General features: G+C 41.1%; 1 protein-coding gene across 1 annotated transcript in view; it reads right to left on the bottom strand.

Annotated features, from left to right (window-relative positions):
• Positions 1-18,912, bottom strand: part of PNPLA7 (patatin like phospholipase domain containing 7) — a gene marked incomplete in the record, with an annotated part of 4,152,928 nt that overhangs the window by 3,465,091 nt on the left and 668,925 nt on the right. Inside the window, 1 exon segment of the mRNA XM_044064320.1 lies at positions 8,376-8,516. Within this exon segment, the coding sequence (XP_043920255.1) occupies positions 8,376-8,516 (141 nt within the window).

Genomic DNA, 18,912 nt, shown 5'->3' with positions numbered 1-18,912 from the left:
CAGTTATCCCAAATTTAAAGAAATAACCAACCTTTCACATACACACACACACCCTAACAAGGGGGGGATGGGAAGGGAGAAGGCCTGACTAAAAAAGTTAAGGAGTGAGGGATATTCTAGTCAGAAAGGGACTAAATCTAAACTAAAAATGTTAAATATAAAGTTTTAAGTTGAAAAAGGGGCAAAAACAGTAATATATAAATCACTTACCAGGAGCTGGTAAAAGGAGGACCTCATCAGCGAAGCGGCAAACGAGATCTGGGTACTTACCGCCTTGCATCATGGGATATGGGGCTGCCTCGAGCTGGTAAAAGTGACTCTCGAGCTTAGCAAAGTGCCGAGTCGGAGCCGAGGATCGGCTCCGAACCCATCAAGCAAGAATGAAGGCGAGATTGACAACTTAACATCTCTTATTCACAGCAATGTAGTCGCTAGGCTTACACAATAAAAAAAAAAAAAAAAAAATCTGAAAGTCTAAATGAAAGTGAACATCACTGACCAACAAGAAGTCAAAAAGGCTGTGCATACATACATAAATACACACACACAGATATATATATATATATATATATATATATATATATATATATAAATATACACACACACATACATACAAAAATAGAGAGCTGCATCAACAATGACTTCAATGCACTTAATCAAACATCCATGAGCTAGAACAAAAACGCAACATAAGTGAAAGCCTTGTTACCATGCTACAAGAAGAAGACAGAAAGTTGTATGCAAGATGGATGAAGAGTAGGATGCTATTTGCAAACTAAATACAAAGTGTAAAACTATGAAGGCTGACAAAAAATCCAAGGCAAATGTTTGAAAGACGCAAACAGTAAACCAAAACAAAGTTTGTCAACCCTTGCTTCTTATGTTAAGCTGATACAAGATGATCATACTGCTGCAAGAGACCTGCAAAAGAAAAAAACATCCTTCATACAGGAAGAGGCCACTCACACTAACCATCTGAAGCAGAGAGACGTACAGTTGTGAACGACCTTACCATAACAGTAGAGATCCTACTTCTCACTGTTACAGTATTCTTTCCTCCTGGGGATATCCTGCAGCCAAATGTCCACCAACATACCAAAGTCTTTACATCTTCTAGGCATCATTTACATCTTCTAGGCATCATACACATCAGGCATATGTCTTATGTGCAAGGTAGAAGGTGCATATGTAAATTAAGTATGCCTAATGCTCAGAACTGAAGTGCCACAGAAGAACCAGAGAAGACACGAACATGCACATCCAGGAAGGGAATAAGAAGGAGAAAACTTTGAAACAACAAAAAAAAAAAACACATGGCCAAAGAACAACAACATAAAGTAATAGGGGGTAGGAGGGAGGTTAAAACACCTAAACAGTGAGAAGTAGGACATCTACTGTTATGGTAAGATGTAACAGCTGTATTATGTCCATCCTTATCACTACTGCAGTATTCTTAATTCTTGGGGAATAAAAAAGCCACTGGAAAGTACGGGAGGAGAAGGAAGTCAGACAAGATCACACCACAAAGGATGGTCCTGGCTAATCCTGTCCTGGGTAAGTGTAAACAGAAGAACAGCTTCCAAGATATATCTAGTATCCAGACCCTTAAAAAAAAAAAAAGAGGTCACTGCCCTGGTAGAATGAGCACAAATAGAAGAAACCAGCTATTTGCCATGAAAAGAACAGCAAAAATAAAATGCTTTAGAAATCCAGGAGGGGATGGTTTGTTTAGGCATCTCCAAACCCAGTTTCCTGGCATGAAAGGAAAAAAAAGTTACTCAGATTTTCTAACATGTTTTGTCTTATCCAAATACCCGATCTGTCTATGTAAATCCAAGATGTGTAGAACCCTCTCACTAGAAGTCTGTGGAGAAGGAAAAAGGAAGGAAAATAAATTGACCGATTCAAGGACAAATCAATAACCACTCTGGGCGTAAAAGTAGAACTGGTACAAAAAGATACCTTGTCTTTAAGAAAAATAAAGTAGGAACCACCATAGTTCAGATAGTCTCTTGGCAAAGGAACCACCAATAAATGCAGTCTTTCAAGTACAATATTGCAAGAAAGAAGAAAAAGCAGGCTCAAAGGGGAACTGAGTCAATTTTTCAAGAAGAAAATTAAGGTCTAAAGGAGGAGGAATAGGCTTTCTTGGTGGCCTGACATGAAGGACGTCTTTTAGAAACTGTTTCACTTCAAAACTAGAAGCCAAAGGAGGATTTCAGAGGCAGACAGGCAGAAACAGCTAGCACATGAACTCCAACAGAAGAATATGCCAAAACAGAATTGAGCAACTGATACAAATAAGAAAGGACCATCAAGACCTCCTCAGAAAAAGGGTAGAGGTCATGCTTGAGACCATTTGGTAGGGAGAGGAATCTGTTTCCAAATAATTTTCTTGATTTCAATGTATTTACAATATATACATATACAATAGGAAGAAAAGATTTAAACATTTTCACATTTAACAGCAGATATCTTTCAATTAATTTATATACAAACCTTTATAATTGTTTTTCATCGCATTTCACTAGTAACATCTCCAATTTTTCCAACAATAAGGTTTTACAATGTTATTTTCAGATCTTAATTTCTTTTTCTTTCTCATTACTGTCCAAACCAGTGGCCAAATCCAAAAAATCTTTGAATGATGGAATTATATCAGGTTTTCAATTTCTAGCAATTATTCTTCTGGCAACAGCTAGAAGCCTCCGAGACATGCAGTACTGATCGCTACTTATAACATACAGTACTGGAGCATTTATTAATATTGTTGCTTTAGTAAGTTCACATTTTTTCTGTCCATAATGACTTAAAAAATTTACATCTTTCCAATACTTACCATTTTTTTTCACAATCCTTAAAAATGTGAATCCAATCAGCTTCAACAACTTTACCACATCTCCAACATTCAGATTTATCAGATTTACAAAACTTAGATAAGTTTGAAGGGTGTCATAAAACTTTTATGAATACATTTCCAAGTGAAAAATTTCCAATACTTGTAGAGAAGCTAACAGATGTTAATATAAAACTTTTTTTTCTTAAATTAGTTCATTTCCTTCTAGTAATTCAATAAATTTCCAAAATTTGCTATCAGAGTTATTTTATTATCAATTAATTTATACATTTCCAAAATTTGCTGTCAAAATTATTTTTATTGTCAATTACTATTACATGGACTGGGAGAGGAACCTTAAAGGGCAGACCTGGATTTAGGGAAATCTGATGAATCCACCAGCAGAACTCAAGCTTGAAACAAAGTAAGGAGAGTGACTGGATACTCCAGAGGGTGGCAGAGATGGAGACAAGTCATGAGATACCATTAAAACATCCTCATGTAGAGTTTGCAAAAGGAACTATGGGAATAATGGATGTGATGCATCCCGGGGCTCAGAGAAATTCCCTTGCAGGAAGGACTGGAAGAGGAAGAAGCAACTTCAAATAAGCAGTCAAAGAGAGGACCTTGGGAGACAGGAGACAAGCCATCATTGGGATGGTCTAAATCCTGCAACTCAAAAACTGAAAGGGAATCAACCCAGATTATTTGAAAGTGAGGGTGAACCCCACATTGCAGAGGAAGCATAGTGAAGTGTAGATTTTGAAGCAGAAGCTATTGAGAGATCAGGCTTGAATAAGAAGATAATCTAAATAAGGTAATATCTGAACTCCCTGAAGTCTGCAGAAGTCTACCACATGGGCCAGACATTGGGTAAATACCCTTGCAGCTGTAAGAAGACCAAAAGGCAAATCACAGAACTGATAATGATAGGAAGAAACAGAGAAATGCAAAAAAATCCTAAAGAGAGTGTGAACAGGAATATGGTGGTAAGTGCCCTTCAACTTTAGACAGACCAGAAAAGCTTCAGAAAGCAAAAGAGGTAAAAGTCTTTGAACAGACGACATCTTGAAGGAAGGAACCTTGAAAAAAGGGTCGAGGAAGGTTAGGCCTAGGATGGGCCTCCATTACCCCTCCTTCCTGGAAACCCAAAACATTCTGGAATAAAAACCAGCTCCCCGCTGAGACAAGGGGACAAATGGATGGTTCCCTGTTCCGCCAGATCCTGCAGAATCAAAGGAAAATGAGGAAGCTGGCAAAGGAGGCTGAGGAATACTGGAAAATGGAAGAAGGGACTTCTAAGCCATAAAATAACCATTTTGGATAATGGAGACAACCCAGGCATCTATGATTACAGGCTGCCAAATAAAAAAGCAAAGGATTAGCCTGAGGAAGAGAGGAATCTGGCTGATAGGAAGGGAATGCGGGATGTCAAACACAGGCAGACCTGTCAGCAAAAAGAAGGTTTTTGACCTCTAGAGTTCTGGGTGGGTTTGTCTGGGAAAATCCACTTAGTAACCATCTTGCTCCGAGGAGGTTGTCTAGGCTGCCTGCAAATAAAGGAAGATTTTAATGGACATTTCCTTCAGAACTTTGGAACAAGGGAAACAAAAATTTGCTTCAAGTCTTTTATACCTCTGCCACTCTCCTGAAGATATTTAAACAATTCTGCAGCAGCACAGCCAAAAAGATTCTGGCTGTCTAAGGGGAAGTCTAAATGTTTGGCCTTAATGTCTTCAGGTAAGGCCTGAAGATGCAACCAATATTAACTCCTCATGACAGACCCAGACACAGTTGCCCTAAAAGAGGGATCAGCTGCATTTAATAGAATGGTGAGGTGCTTGATAAGCAGAACTCTGAAGAGAAAGACACATCAGTCAACCCGCCCCTCAAGCTGGAAGAGAAGCTCTGGGAAATATTTAGTCATGTTGATCTGATAATTAATGGCCCTAAAAGCCAAAGATGCACTTTTCGTCATATCTCCATAGCACAGCTGTCCTTGTCAGAAGGCATAAGCTTGGAAGAGAATAGCAGTTTCGATGGCTTATCTGTGGACATAGAAACAGCAGCAGGATCAGAAGGAGGACTTTTATACAAGTGTTTATGATTCCCAGGGACTTTATAAAATCTGTCTGGTTTCTCATGGGCCAGAAGTCGACAGTCAGGACCCAGAGAAGCTGCTGTAAATGCATCCACAAAGGCATCTAAAACAGGAGGGACTGCAGAAGGTGTGGTTGAGTCCATTTGTAAGAGTTCAGAGTATCTCTTTTGAACCTCAGAAACCTAGAACAGTCCTAGAGTGTTCCATCATACGGACCACTACATCCCCAAAAGATAATTCTTCAAAAGGAGAGTCAGGGGACAAAGAATCTTCTTCAACAGACCAAGGGCCAGAGGAGAGTGAATCTGGAAGGAATATGCTAAGGATTCTTCACCAGAATCCAAATGTTCATCAGAAGAATCAGAATCCCTAGGTCTTTTAAAAGGTGCGGAAAACCTGGGAGCAGCAGCAGGGACAGACAATCCTTGTGGGGTCTTCAGGATCATAAGAGCATTAAACAGTCCCTGAGTAAAGTCCTGCCAGTCTCTGTGAAGATCTTTAGCCACAGTAGCCACCTGTTTGATTTTTGGTTTATTTTTTAAAGGAACATCTGCTTTAACAAATGTAGGAGGTTTAGACCCCTGCCTAGATTCAATGACGCTATCAGACACTTCTTCTCCAACTAAACTATGGGCCGCCCCAACCTTTCAGATATAATAAGCTGTAGTCCCCCCCCCCCTCTACATCTGTGCCATATGTATGCACTGGTGGTTATGCGAGTAAACATCTCCATGTTGGTCTCCAACTGGGTTATGGCACAGGGAACTGGTGTCAGGACTGTACGACCCTCTGGCTCTACATCCATTCTAATCAAGATGTTTGGTAGAGTCTGGACAGCAGCAGGTTCTGTATGTGCTATTTTAGGCGGAACTTCTGGGTTGTCAGAATTGACAATGGTACCCTGACTTAAAAGCTTTGCACGTTGGTTTTCCAAATAAATAGAAAGGGATGACAGACTGCTGCAGAGCATCTTGTGGACAAACGTCTGACAAATATCACACTGAGTATGGTCGTGCATAGCACCCAAACAAAAAAGGCATTTCATGTCGATCTTTTTGAGGAATCTGCCTCCCAGACTCACATTATTCGTTCCTGGATGATGTAAAAACAAACTACAAGGTGGAAAAAAGAAAGGAAGAAACCTCAATGGGGCACTTGTCTTTAGAAAGTTTAGTAGATGAACCAACTCAGTGAATGGCGAACAAACTGAATTCAGACTTGGGGTTTGAACTGGTAATAAAGAAGTTCTGAGGATTACACATAGGACATAATCTGATGTACACTACCTAGAAGGTGTAAAGGCTTTGGTATTCTGACCAGATGTTTGGCAGGATATCCCAAGAGTAAAGGATACTGCAACAGTGATTAAGAAAGACATCAGCAGACACATTCATTGTGTGTAAAACACAGAAACAAAAAAGGCTAAACTAGTGTGGCAGGTATAATAAGTTAAAGAACCCAAAGTTAGAGAGACAAACTTAAGTCAGATTGGGAGAGTAAAGAACCATCATCAACGCCTTTTTCCTCTCCATTTTATGGGGTTGGGGTATCGTGTCAACTATTGCCATCTCTCTCTATTCAGTGCCACTTTCCTACCTTCTTCAATACTCATGCCAGACTGCCACAAGTTCCCTAACTCAGTCCATCCATCCATCTCTTTGCTGGACACCCTTGTTTCCTCTTGCCTTCTTCCTGTCTCTCCCAATTCTTCTTCAACAGGTTGTCTTCTGCTTTTCTGTACATGTGCCTGAACCATCATAATCTGTTCTCTTTGACCTTTTCTGCAATTGGAGCTACTCTGGCTTTTGCACTTGTGTCTTCATTTCTATACATGTCCCTCAGTGTGCTTCCTACTACCCATCTCTAGCACTTCATCTCTATCACCTATAGCTTTCTCAACTGCTCTGCCTTTACTACTCAAGATTCTGTACTATACAGTAGTGTGGGTCGTACCACTGTTTTGTACATCTTACTTTACAGCTTCTTTGGCATTCTTCTGTCATACTCTACACCTGACGCACTGTGCCAGTTGGTTGCAGCCCCGCTGATATATTTACGTACACACATACAGATAAGAAGGGCCACAAAGCCACAGGTGCTGAAACACACGCCAGGGAAGAAGCTAATAAAGGGGATGCAGGTCCAGCCCTATTCACCTTTGTAACCAAAAGGGATGGAAGGACTCCCATCTTGAACAGTGTCTTGAAAAAGGCCCCTATCATGAGATCCAAATCTGCCTGGTCCCAGAACTGCAGCTGATGATGTCTGCTGATGATTGTAAATGGAGTATTATTATCCGCTTATACATAGATACTAAATAGTTCCAGCAAGGACTGGAATATGCATATACCTGGTGTACTGAAAATGGTCTCAGGTTAAATGCAAAAATGTACAGTGTAGCAGTATATGGCAAAAAAGCTTCTCCAGCCTTATACATGCTATGCCAGAAATTCAGAATGAGACAGCCATAAAAGACCTGGGTACTTTTGTGGATAACTCTCTCTCTCATTAGATCATCGTATGTACTCTTCCCTTTATAAGGCCCATCACTGAATACAATGCTGCCTTTGATATGTACAAGCATATGCTTCAGCTGCAAAAGCTCCAAAGACTTCCAGCGAAGAAAATTAAAGCTTTAAATCCTTCAACTACCCCGACAGATTTGCATGACTAGATTTAAACTTAGTAGCCTACTGGCTTGCTCCAAGGTGAGTCCTGTCTTACTGTTCGAGAAGTGAGAGAGACTCATTAATTCTTTAAAAAAACAGTGAACCTACAAATTCCCAGAAGAGGAACCTAAATCTTCTCCAGCAAATAAACAAGGCTTACTGAAAAGAGAGGATTCTAACTCAGAGATTTCCTAGCCTATATACGTTGCCACCACAGTTCAAGCAGAGTATTACTTCAGCTACTTTTAAAGCTAGCCTTGATGACTGGATGTGTAGTCAAAATTTATTATGTATAGCACTTTTCGATTTGGGAGGTGAACACTATTAAGAGCTTGAAATGGGTAGCAAGAACTTGTGTGTGTGTCTGCTTTTCATATGGCTAGGCATCTTATGGTCCCTGAATTGCATACATAGTGTTCTTCCAATGTTCCTGTGCTGTAACACCTTGATCTCCGAATGGTGCTTCACTGACAAAACAGTCTATATGACTTGGAGAACAAGGCTACAAAAGTAAGCAAGCTCATCTTGCTTTACTGTCCCCATCTTCAAGTACATGACCTGAAAAGGAAGTCAAACTCCTGCCAGCATCTTCTATACTATAACCCTTACAATGCACTTGCCATTTTTTAGGATGACTGCTTATACACTTGCCATTTTTTAGGATGACTCCTTATCTTCTTCATTTTGTATCTACAAATATCTGTAGCTAGGTATTAACAAGACAGCATCTCATATCTCAGTCACAAATTCATTCTGGGTCTGCTCTTACCTGACATTTTTTAACATGTACAGAACTTCAGATGGCAGGTGAGAGTTCTTCACGTCAAATTCAGTGAGATCTGCTTCCAGTAGTGAGGGGGGTGGCTCTTTGGGTTGTAGTGTGGGGTACTCCTTCTTAATGCGTAAAAATCTGTCAGAAAATGAGGAAAATTACTTGTTTCTGTATGGATACAGATCAGTAAAAAGACCACAGAATGTAAAGACTTGTACTCATGATTAAGTCTTTTTTTCTTTAGTAGTTTCTCTTACAAAATTCAAAACAATTTAGTTTTCATTTTACATCCATTAGGATCACAGGTTTATAGATTCGTATTAGGCTAACGGCCCTTGTGGACTATTTTAAGCCTAGCCAATTATCCCATGTGAGAATCAAACCCTGCATTTTGTGTCTGTAAGGTAAACACCTTAACCATTGTGCCAATCTCCCACCATTTGATCTAAAATTCCAATTAAGGAACAGCCTCATTAAAAAAAAATAAATAATGATCCTAAAATTGTACTTCTCAACAAAGGTTTCACTTGTAAGTATTTTAAGTTTGTAAAACTACTTCAGGTATTTACGGACTCTGGTGCTTCAGCGTTAACTTCTGTACTTCAAGTAATCCATACATTTGTACAGTATCCTCAGCTATCAGACCACATACTGTCAATTAAAACAGCGCAACATGCAGTCTGTAGAGCGAATCAACAACCAAAAAAATCCAAAGATCAAGCCCATGATCCAGTAAAAACACAACCAAGAGAAGGAAAACTGAAACTAGGCTGGAACAAAGGCACACTGTTTTTTATTGGTCGGAGTTTATATTTAAACTCAGATGTTTAATTGAACTGTATTCTGAAGAAGTCTTCGGACAAAAGTGTGGATTAAAGTGTTGTTCCGCTAATGCTTGATTTTGTGTGCCTTTGTTCCGGCCTAGTTCCAGTTTTCCTCCCAATGCAGTCTGTAGACTCCAGGCATCTTATAAAACATCACATCTAGAAAATAAAACTTACTGAGTAAGCACACTACTGCAAATGTAAATACACATTAAAAAGTAATTATCTTGATAACAACCCCCAACACCCTACCTAAAACAAAAATTCCAACTCTGATATTGCACAGCCTTGATACAAGAGAAGATAAAAATTATGGGTACAGGTACTTCCACATGTAAGAAGGTCCATTTCTTTTTTATTTACCTGTGTGGATGGGTGCATATTTATTTTGGTTTCTGCTAATCAGGAATGATTTTCTAAGATACAGATTTCCACTTCCTAATTTATACATGCATTTCATAACTGGGAAAGAGGACTGATCTCAGTGGACCATCTTCAACCTCAGCCTGGGAGAGAATAAATTGCCAAAAACATGATACATGGTGAGAAAGAGTATAAAAACACTAGTAATAATAACATTTAATAAGGGCAAACAACATACATAATATATGAAACTAACAGATGAACACAATGCAATATGTTATAGTACCAGACATGAATAATATTTGTATAGCTTAGATAACACATTATATACAAACTGGCAGAGTGCACATGGCAGTAGAATGCCTTTGAGTGGTTAATTTGTAATCAAGAATGAGACCTTTTGGGTGTATGGGTGTTAACAGAACTAGGTTAGTTAGATCTAGGTGTCATTGCCTTTATTACAGCATTTCCACTCAGCTTGGTTGAAGTGACGAGTTTTTAATTACTTCTGAAACATATGAAAAAAGTTTGTTAGTCATGTGCTTTGAGATGGAGTCCCACAATTTGGGGGCCATGACTGAGAAGCAGAGTTCAGTTTGTCTTAGTTTAGTTCATAGTTGTTTACTTGGCTAATGATCATAAGGGCCTTTTTAAGCCTAGCCATGCATCCCAAATCTCTGACAAGTTCAGATACCCTTAATAAATGTAAGCAGGGGCTTGGGAGATGAACCATTTACAGGCAGAGTCCTGGGAGATGAACCATTTACAGGCAGGGTCCTGGGAGATGAACCATTTACAGGTTGCCTGTGTCCATTAGAGACATAGGTGCCAAACCAGGGATGAATGTCCTGTTCCCCATCCAACTGTCCAAGTTGCACTTGAATTGGGTTAGGAAGGAACTCTGCTTCACACGGATGGGGAGCCTGTTCCACAGACAGAGTAGTCCCTGGGATACATACCGATCTCTCCAGCAAGTCCTTTTTATATCACAGGCAGGTTTAAGTCCTTAGAATAGTCAATTCTGGGGCTGTTTCTTTTGTGGATATGCAAGAGTTCCATCAGAGTGGGGTCTGACAATGCCCTGTATGCCAGGCATAGATCTCCCCTCAAAAGCCTGTAGGAGACAGAATACAGGGATAGGGCCTTGAGGCGGTCTGCATAATACATTTTACTTGCGACCTGTATTCTTTTAGTAAGGAACCTCTGTGGACATTCCAATTGTTGCATATACCTGATTAGGTACATACCAAAGGGAGCATTGTACTTTGAATACAGTGGAACAATGACTTCCTTGAACTTGCATGCCATACCTCTGTTTACATGTTGCTCAGCACAGAATGATTTCTTCACTACTGTAGACACATGATGGACAAAGGCTAGAGTACTATCTGTGTGTGTCCATAAGTCCTGATTACTGGGTCAAGTCTAAGGGATGTGTTATCAATATAATAGTTACCAGGGGTGGATGGCTTCCCAAAGGATACTATTATGCATTTCTTGGCATTTAGTTTTAGTCCATGCCTCTGACATCAGTTGTCTGTGTCAGCCCCACCTGGAGAACATTTGTTTAAGTGTGGGATTCAATGACAGCTCCTAATTTGCAATCATCTGCAAATTTAATCAGCCAGAGACCACTGACATTGGCCTTGACTTCAGAGAAGTAAATGCCAAAAGGAGCGGACCAAGGACTGATCTCTGAGGAACTCCACTTGTGACTGGCCTCTTTGTAGAGGTGGACTCTCCAATTCTAACTGGGTCTTGTCTGTGAGCCACCTGGCTATCCACTGGGTGACATACAAGTTTGTACCTAACCTCTTGAGTTTGTCAACAATGCCCGAGTTGGGTATTGTGTCAAATGCCTTGGCCAGATTAAGGTAGGCAGTGTGAACCACCAGGTTGAGTAGGCATGATCTGCCCTTTCTGTTTACAAACTGGGTTTGGTCCAGTGTCTGGAGGTTTACTATATCTCTACTGATGATTTCCATGATAATTCTTTCCATGGCTTTACATACAAGACTAGTGAGACTTATGGGTCTATAGTTTCCAGGCTCTGTAGATGGCTCACCTTTGTGGAGAAGAATGACAGTTGCTGTGCTCCATTCATGAGGCACAAAGCCTATTTGGAGGCTACAGTTAAACAGTAATTCCAGAGGCCCTGACAGGTTATGTTTCATGCTATTTAGAAGGCATCCTGGGATATTGTCTGGGCCCACTGATGCAGGGTTCTTGGTCTTAGAGACAGCATTAATGACCTGCTCCCTCGTGATAGTAGGGGGAGTTATATTTGATGGTACTTCCTGAGGGAAGGCTGAGGGAGAGAGAGGGGTAAAGCTAGAGCTGAATTCATTAACCAGTAGGTTTACTATATCTTCTGGCTCATTATAGGTGGCTCCATTTACAATGAGCTCTGCAAATAACTGTATCTTGCCTTTGAGGTTACGGACATAGCTAAAGAATGCTTTGTGATTGTCCTTGGCCTAGGAGGCAAAATTTAACTTAAATTTGGCTTTGGTAGACTATTTGTCCACTGAGTTATTTGTTTAGTGTGATGAGAGCGCTTTTATCCTGCTGGGTGCTGCACCTCCTAATTTTTGCCATGATTTTCTTCCTCCTGTTATACAGCCTATTGATTTTGCGATTCCACCAGGGTGGCTTTTTTTTTTTAGTTAATTTTGTACTTCTTCCTGGTGGGTACAGCTGCCTCAATGCATCTAGTAACATGCTTGTACAGGGTTTCTGTTAACAGTTCTGCATAGGCAGCAGTGTTCTCAGCGTTTACTGGGGCTTGAAATTTTGCTAGGTTATCACTTAATAGCAGGAGGTTAGCCTTAGAGTAGTTTCTGAATATTCCAGGTTTAGCTGGGGTCCAGCTTTTATTTTTACTTCAAAGGAGACCATTCTGTGGTCTGACCTTACCAGGGAAGACATTACAAAAGGGGGTGTGCAGCACTCTCCCATATTAGTGAGGACCAGATCTAGTACGGCTGCACCCCGATTGGTGGTACTGACTATCTGGTCCAGGAATCTCAGTGCCTGTACGTTTGGTGTCATATAGGATTCCCAGTTAATAGTGGGGTAATTAAAGTCACCCATGAATATGGTATTGGGTTGGATGGTTAGTGTTTCTAATAAGTATAAGTGAATGGGCTAAGTAACGTTAAGGGTGGAGGTAGACAGAGATCAAATTATTTATTTATCTTACATTTGTTGACCGGGATAGTTATACAACTTGCAAATCCTTGGAAACACTTTTGTTACAATTACTTAGCCATCTAAGAGAAGCTGGCGTGTTCTGATGAAGAACATTTACAATGGAACAGATTAAAGTATGGTAAAAGGGGAAATTCAGTGAGGTCTCAGACACTTCATCTCATCTCATTCTCTGAGAGTAATTGAGCAAATACAAAACTAAACCACACTAGTCTACTATCTCAGTTCTCCAACAACCTTGTCAAGAAATTTGACAGCGGCTGTAGCACCAGTTTCTGCTCACATCCTGCTTTGCTGGCAACTGGAAAACTGCAAAGGTATGTCACTGGTCTTTCTTTTTTTTTATTTTATATTACTATACTCACACTGGGATATCCAGATTGTCAATAAATAATTGGTATTCCATATGCAATGAAATGGTGCTTTCTCAAAAGCTTTCACCTCCAATTACTGCCACCATTGAACTTTCTGGAGATATACAATCTATCCACTCTTGGTCCAAGTACAAATACTGCATATCTAGAATCTAACCATTCTTTGATCAAGTGCAAATACCTTAATATTAATCTTCAAAAAACAAAAAGAGTGCTACGTGAGAGTACACCCAAGTTATGCTTCCTTCTCATGAACCTGGTATATACATCCAAACTACAGCAGTGGATATCAGTTTATGGTCTACGATTCACTGATGTAATGTGGTTGTAGGTACGTGGGTCTACTCTGCCTCTTATACAAAGAAATATCCCTCTACAAAGTGGAGGTATTCCAAACTTGAAACCTGAACTAGTAAATGAACAGGTAAATGTCTATCTGTATGAACGCAGTAAAGACGCACATTCTGTCACCATTTTATACCCCTTCTGAGTCATGAAATACCACACACAACTTTTTTTCCTGGGATTCTACCTTTTATCAACACAGATATACATTTCTAAGACAGAAACCACCTTAAAAGTGACAATTTCTCCGACAGCCACACCACAACTAATTGTACTCTACATTTGCTCTCTTCCCATGGCCTCAAGTCATGGGTGAAAATGGCTCACTGAACCAGATAAATTATCTGGAAATAAAATGAATAAATAAAATCAAAAACTGTTAAGTAGAAGGATAGTTTAACTGTCAGAGGAATTCACATAATACGAACTGATTAAGTATAGGGATCAGTACTGCAGTCATATTTCAAATAATGGAAATTAGACATACTTGGACATCTGTGTTATGTCCAGAACTCCAAAGCAGTATTTATGTCCCCTCTTCCAGTATGTCTCCTACAGCCAGGTATGCTTTGCAGTGGAAAGGCATAAAAACTTTAAGACCCAGATGACTAGAGTTCCATTTACCAGCTGTGGAAGGAGGTAACAGTGAGTGGTGGATGTGAGTATCCCCATTCCAAGGGAAGGTGGCCTCTAGTTGTCTTGTGCTCCACTGTAAACAGAGGCTTGCATAAGAGGCCAATGACCAAAGACTGCAGGTTTGATATACCAAACCAGGAATAGTAGCATCCAGGAGGTGTGTATGTGTGTTGGGGGGGGGGGTGCACATTTCTTGAGGAGGATGCTGGCTGCACGATGATGATGCGATACCCAAATTCAGCCACTGGCGAATGGGTTTAGGGGCTATAAGAAACGCCCTAGCCATCCATATTAATGATGGCTTTGCAAAGGGTTCAGCAGCAGACAAGGGTTTAGCAGTGGCATGGGACTGGCAAGCCATTCACGAGACAATTCACCCATAAGGGAGATCTGAGGGTGATACTGGGTCCTCCCATAGGCAGATATACAGCTTGCCCAGATGGTTTGAAGGGTGGGACTGGCATGGCCTGATGGTCTGCAAACGGCAAGGGACAAAGCACACTCATGACTGCCTGGATGATGGCCATTCCTGATGGCTCCACCTCATGATGAGTACAACCAGTACAAGAGAATGAATATTCATAAGTCTAATTTGGGTTAGCTTGATACCTGGTAGGCATGAAGCAAAAAGGATCTTAAAAAAACTCCTACAACACAGATCTAAAGATAACTTATGCCATCTTTGGTTTGTTTATTTATTTATCTGTAGCTTGGAAATTACTAACAATATTCTGAGACCCCCAAAACTGCAGAAAAAAAAAGAAACAATAAACATTTAGGAACTTCCTCCATCACCAGGAAAAGGCCCCTAAATAAAACTCCTCATTCTATCATATCCTACAGAAGACTTGGAGGAGAAGAGTCTTGCCAGGTTGTGGCAAATATGCATAAACTATATACAAAATGGATCATCTTCCTATCCAGAGCCCATTACTGACAGCAAAGACCCATTTCTTTATCTTTTTTTCTGCAAAAGCAATTCAGAAGGAGAACAACAATAAAGGGAGAAACTAGCGAGACTTCAGACAGTAGCATGACACGTGTAACTCATGGATTTAATGAGGTCCATCTGCTCTGTTTGCATATTGAAAATGTTAAAATCAATGGAGTTTGTTTATAAATAATGCAGTTTTGAGCCGATACTGTTTATTTCTGTAGTCATTAGATGACTATAAAAAAGAAAGGCAAAGTTTTGCCAGTCAAAGATTCGACGGCGTCAGCCACAAGGTGCTACTGGCTTAGTAACATTAAAAGAAAGGAATAGTCTGGAGAAAATGGACAAAGAAATAAAAGCCTCACTTGAGAGGTTGCAAGACTCCAAATTTCAACAAAAGGACAAATTTACAAAAAAGAATAGCTCGATCTCATCTTAAATAGAAAAAAGTAGACATCAAAAATAAAGATCTGGAGCAGGTATTACCCAGTCACTCAGTTCACTTAACTGAAGTGGACACAGAGGTAAAAACAGGCTAGTCATAGGCTTATACCAGCCAAAATAAGGACTGGAGTGTTGTACGGTCATATTGTAGACATAAAAGACAGGAGACAAAAGGAAAGAAAGAATAGTTGTGTACAAACTTGCCAGAATTATAGATGTCTTTCTCTTCTCTGCTGCAGTATTCTTTACATGAGGGAGTTGCATGCCCGGGTGTCCCAACGTCAGCCAGTATACCAAAGTCTTTTACTATTGTAAGGTATCTGGCAGATACTGGACGTAGATCTTAAAAATGATGTACATGTGCACCATCCTCAGAACTGAAGCACCAGAAGGAGAGACAGTCCAAGGAATACAGAGTCAGTACATCCAAGAATCATGAGAGTGGGGAAAGAGGATGGGACAGAATACTGTAATAGAGAAGAGAAGGACATCTACCATTAAGGTAATTTCTTATACAACTACTCAATGTCCTTCTATTCATCTGTTGCAGTATTCTTTACATGAGGGAGAGTACCAAAGCTCATGCAGAGAGAGGTGGAGTTAGCTGACGAATTTTCAAGGAAGCTATGAAGAATGGCTTTGGTAAACCCAGCCCTAGCTCTGGAGATGGAATCCAGCTTGTAATGTTTGGTAAAGGTGCGGACAGAGGTCCAGGTAGCCACCTCTAAGAAAGAATTTGTGTCTACACCCTTGAGAAAGGCACCAGAGAAGGCCACTGCCCTGGTGGAGTGAGCTTTGACTGAGCAGGGAGGGGGTTTCCCATGGCATGCATAGCAAAAGGTAATGGATTTGGAAATCCAGTTAGAAATGGTTTGTTTGGACACAGGTAGTCCCAGAGCCCTGGGATAGAATGAGACAAACGGCTGGTCTGATTTCCTAATAGGTTTAGTTTTGTGAAGGTAAAGTCTTGACTTGTCTGTGCACATCAATTGTGTGCAGAATCTTCTCACTAGTGTTTTGAGGAGAAGGGAAAAAGGTTGGTAGGTGGATAGCCTGGTTTAAAGACAACTCATTAACCACTTTGGGCATAAAGGTGGGTCTGGTGTGAAGGGAGACCCTGTCTTTGTGGAAGATCAAAAAGTATGGAGACGCCAACAGGACCTGGAGGTCAGAGACATTTCTGGCAGAAGTTAGGACTAGCAGCAAGACAGTATTTTAAGGAGATAGAGGAGGCTGGCTCAAAGGGGGCAAGGGTCAGCTTCCCTAGCACAAATTTTAGGTCCCAGGGAGTGGGGCACAGGCTTCCTGGGAGGTCTAATGTGGAGGGCACCTTTGAGGAACTGTTTGGCCTCAGATCTAGAAGCTAAAGGTGGTAAAAGAGGCAAATGTACAGAAATGTCTGACAAATGTGCTCTTACAGATGAATAAGCTAGACCAGTATTGAACAACTCACACAGGTATGCAAGAACCAAAGGGAGATCCACAGTGAGTGGGGTCCAGGTTATGAGAAAGTCACAACATCAAAAATATTTTCCATTTGGATAGGTAAGATTTTCTGGTATTGGGTTTCCTGGCCTACTACAGGATATGAAGCATGTCCACTGAGAATAGGTGTCTAAAAGGTATCAGGTCTCCATCACCCACAGAGTCAGCTGCAGAGTTGCTAAGTGAGGGTGGGTGACAGAACCCTTATGGTGTGTGAGTAGGTCCACTCTGTGGGGTAACTTGTGATGATTGCCCTTGGCTAGGTGCGGAAGAAGGGGGAACCAATGCTGTCTTAGCCAATAGGGAGTCACCAACAAGATTTTTGGTTGTTCCTGCTGAATCTTTAGCAGGACCCTTTTGGAGAAGTGGGAAGGGGAATGCATAGAGAAACATCCCCTTCCAAGAAAAGGACAGGGCATCCACCTTCCATGCCAGAGGATTGGGAACTCTGGCACAAAACTCTGGAAGTTGCCTGTTCATGGGGAAGGCAAAGAAATCTACCTGAGATGTACCCCACTGATGGACAATGTCCAGAAACACATCTCTGTGTAACATCCACTCATGGGATTGAGTCATGGACCTGCTCAATGTGTCTGCCACAACATTTTGTGTGTAACGCAAATAAACAGCTTGGAGGATGAGTTGACTCAGATGCCAATTCCCAAGCTTGGAGGGCCAGTCTGCACAGGAGATAAGACTTGGTCCTCCCCTGCTTGTTGACATGCCAAAGGACTGTGGTGTTGTCTGTTAACCACTTCAGGGCAACTGGAAGAAGAAAAGGTTTGAAGATTTGTAGAGAGAAAATAAGGGCTCTCATTTCTTTATAAAGCCTGGATTCAATGTAACCTACTGAATCCATCAGTTTAGTTCATTTTTCAAGCAGGAGAGAAGAGGAATCACAAACTCTAGTGGATGAGAGTCTTGCACCCAAACTGACCTGAGGTACCACTGGAATTTCCTAATGTGTAACATGGGTAGTGGTAGCATGGGAATATTGGATGCCATAAAGAACAACAGGTGGTGAAACTCCCTGGCAGTCAGGAATGGAAGAGGAAAGGGGGCCTGAAGTAGGTAGTGGCAGACAGAACCTTTTTGGGTGGTAAGGAAGCCAACATCCTATTTGTTTGGATTCTGCATCCTAGGAAGACATGGTCTTGTGAAGGAAGCAGGGTAGATTTTTGGTAGTTGATAGTGAATCCTAGACGCTCCAGCAGTGATGCAGTGAAGAGTAGATTCTTTTGACGGGTGTCTGGAGCATGAGCCTGGAGAAGATCGTCCAGGTACGGGAAAATCTGGATACCCCTTAGTCTGCAAAAGGGTATGACAGAAACTAAGCATTTTGTGAAGACCCTTGGGGCCCTAGACAATCCAAAAGGCAAGGCAGAGAATTGAAAATGTGAGGAAGCAATAGCAAAGTGAAGATACTTCTTGAACTGAGGGTGAATGGGAATGTGGAGTTAAGCATCTTTGATGTCCAAAGACACCATGTAGGCCTAAGGAAGAATGAGGGGAAGAAGAGTGTGCAAGGACAGCATGCGAAAGGCGGGAACCTTCAGAAAGGTATTTGGGTGGGCCTCCAGGGACCATCCTTCCTGGGGACCAGAAACACTCTGGAGTAGAACCCTTTCCCTATTTGAGAAGGTGGCACCTCCTGAATGGTATCCTGAGAGAAAAAACTGAAAATGACTTGTGGAAAGTAATCCAGCTGTTCCTTTGGGTGTTGATGTATACCCCTGAAGGAACATGGAATTTTTCACACCACAGAGGACCCAAGAGCCCTGGAAGATCTGTTTCCAAGCAGGGAGAGAAAGGGAAAGGCGAAGGGAAAGAGGAGTCTGGCTTAGTCGGAAGGGCTCCTTCTGAGCCACAGGAGTAGCTGTGGAAGGCTTGAATGACAACTGCTTCCTAGTATCTCTTTT

The sequence above is a fragment of the Protopterus annectens genome, chromosome 2.part2 (genome assembly GCF_019279795.1).
Source record: "Protopterus annectens isolate FY-2018-M chromosome 2.part2, PAN1.0, whole genome shotgun sequence".
NCBI classification, from domain to species: Eukaryota; Metazoa; Chordata; order Ceratodontiformes; family Protopteridae; genus Protopterus; species Protopterus annectens.
This window is presented reverse-complemented; position numbering and strand designations above follow the sequence as displayed.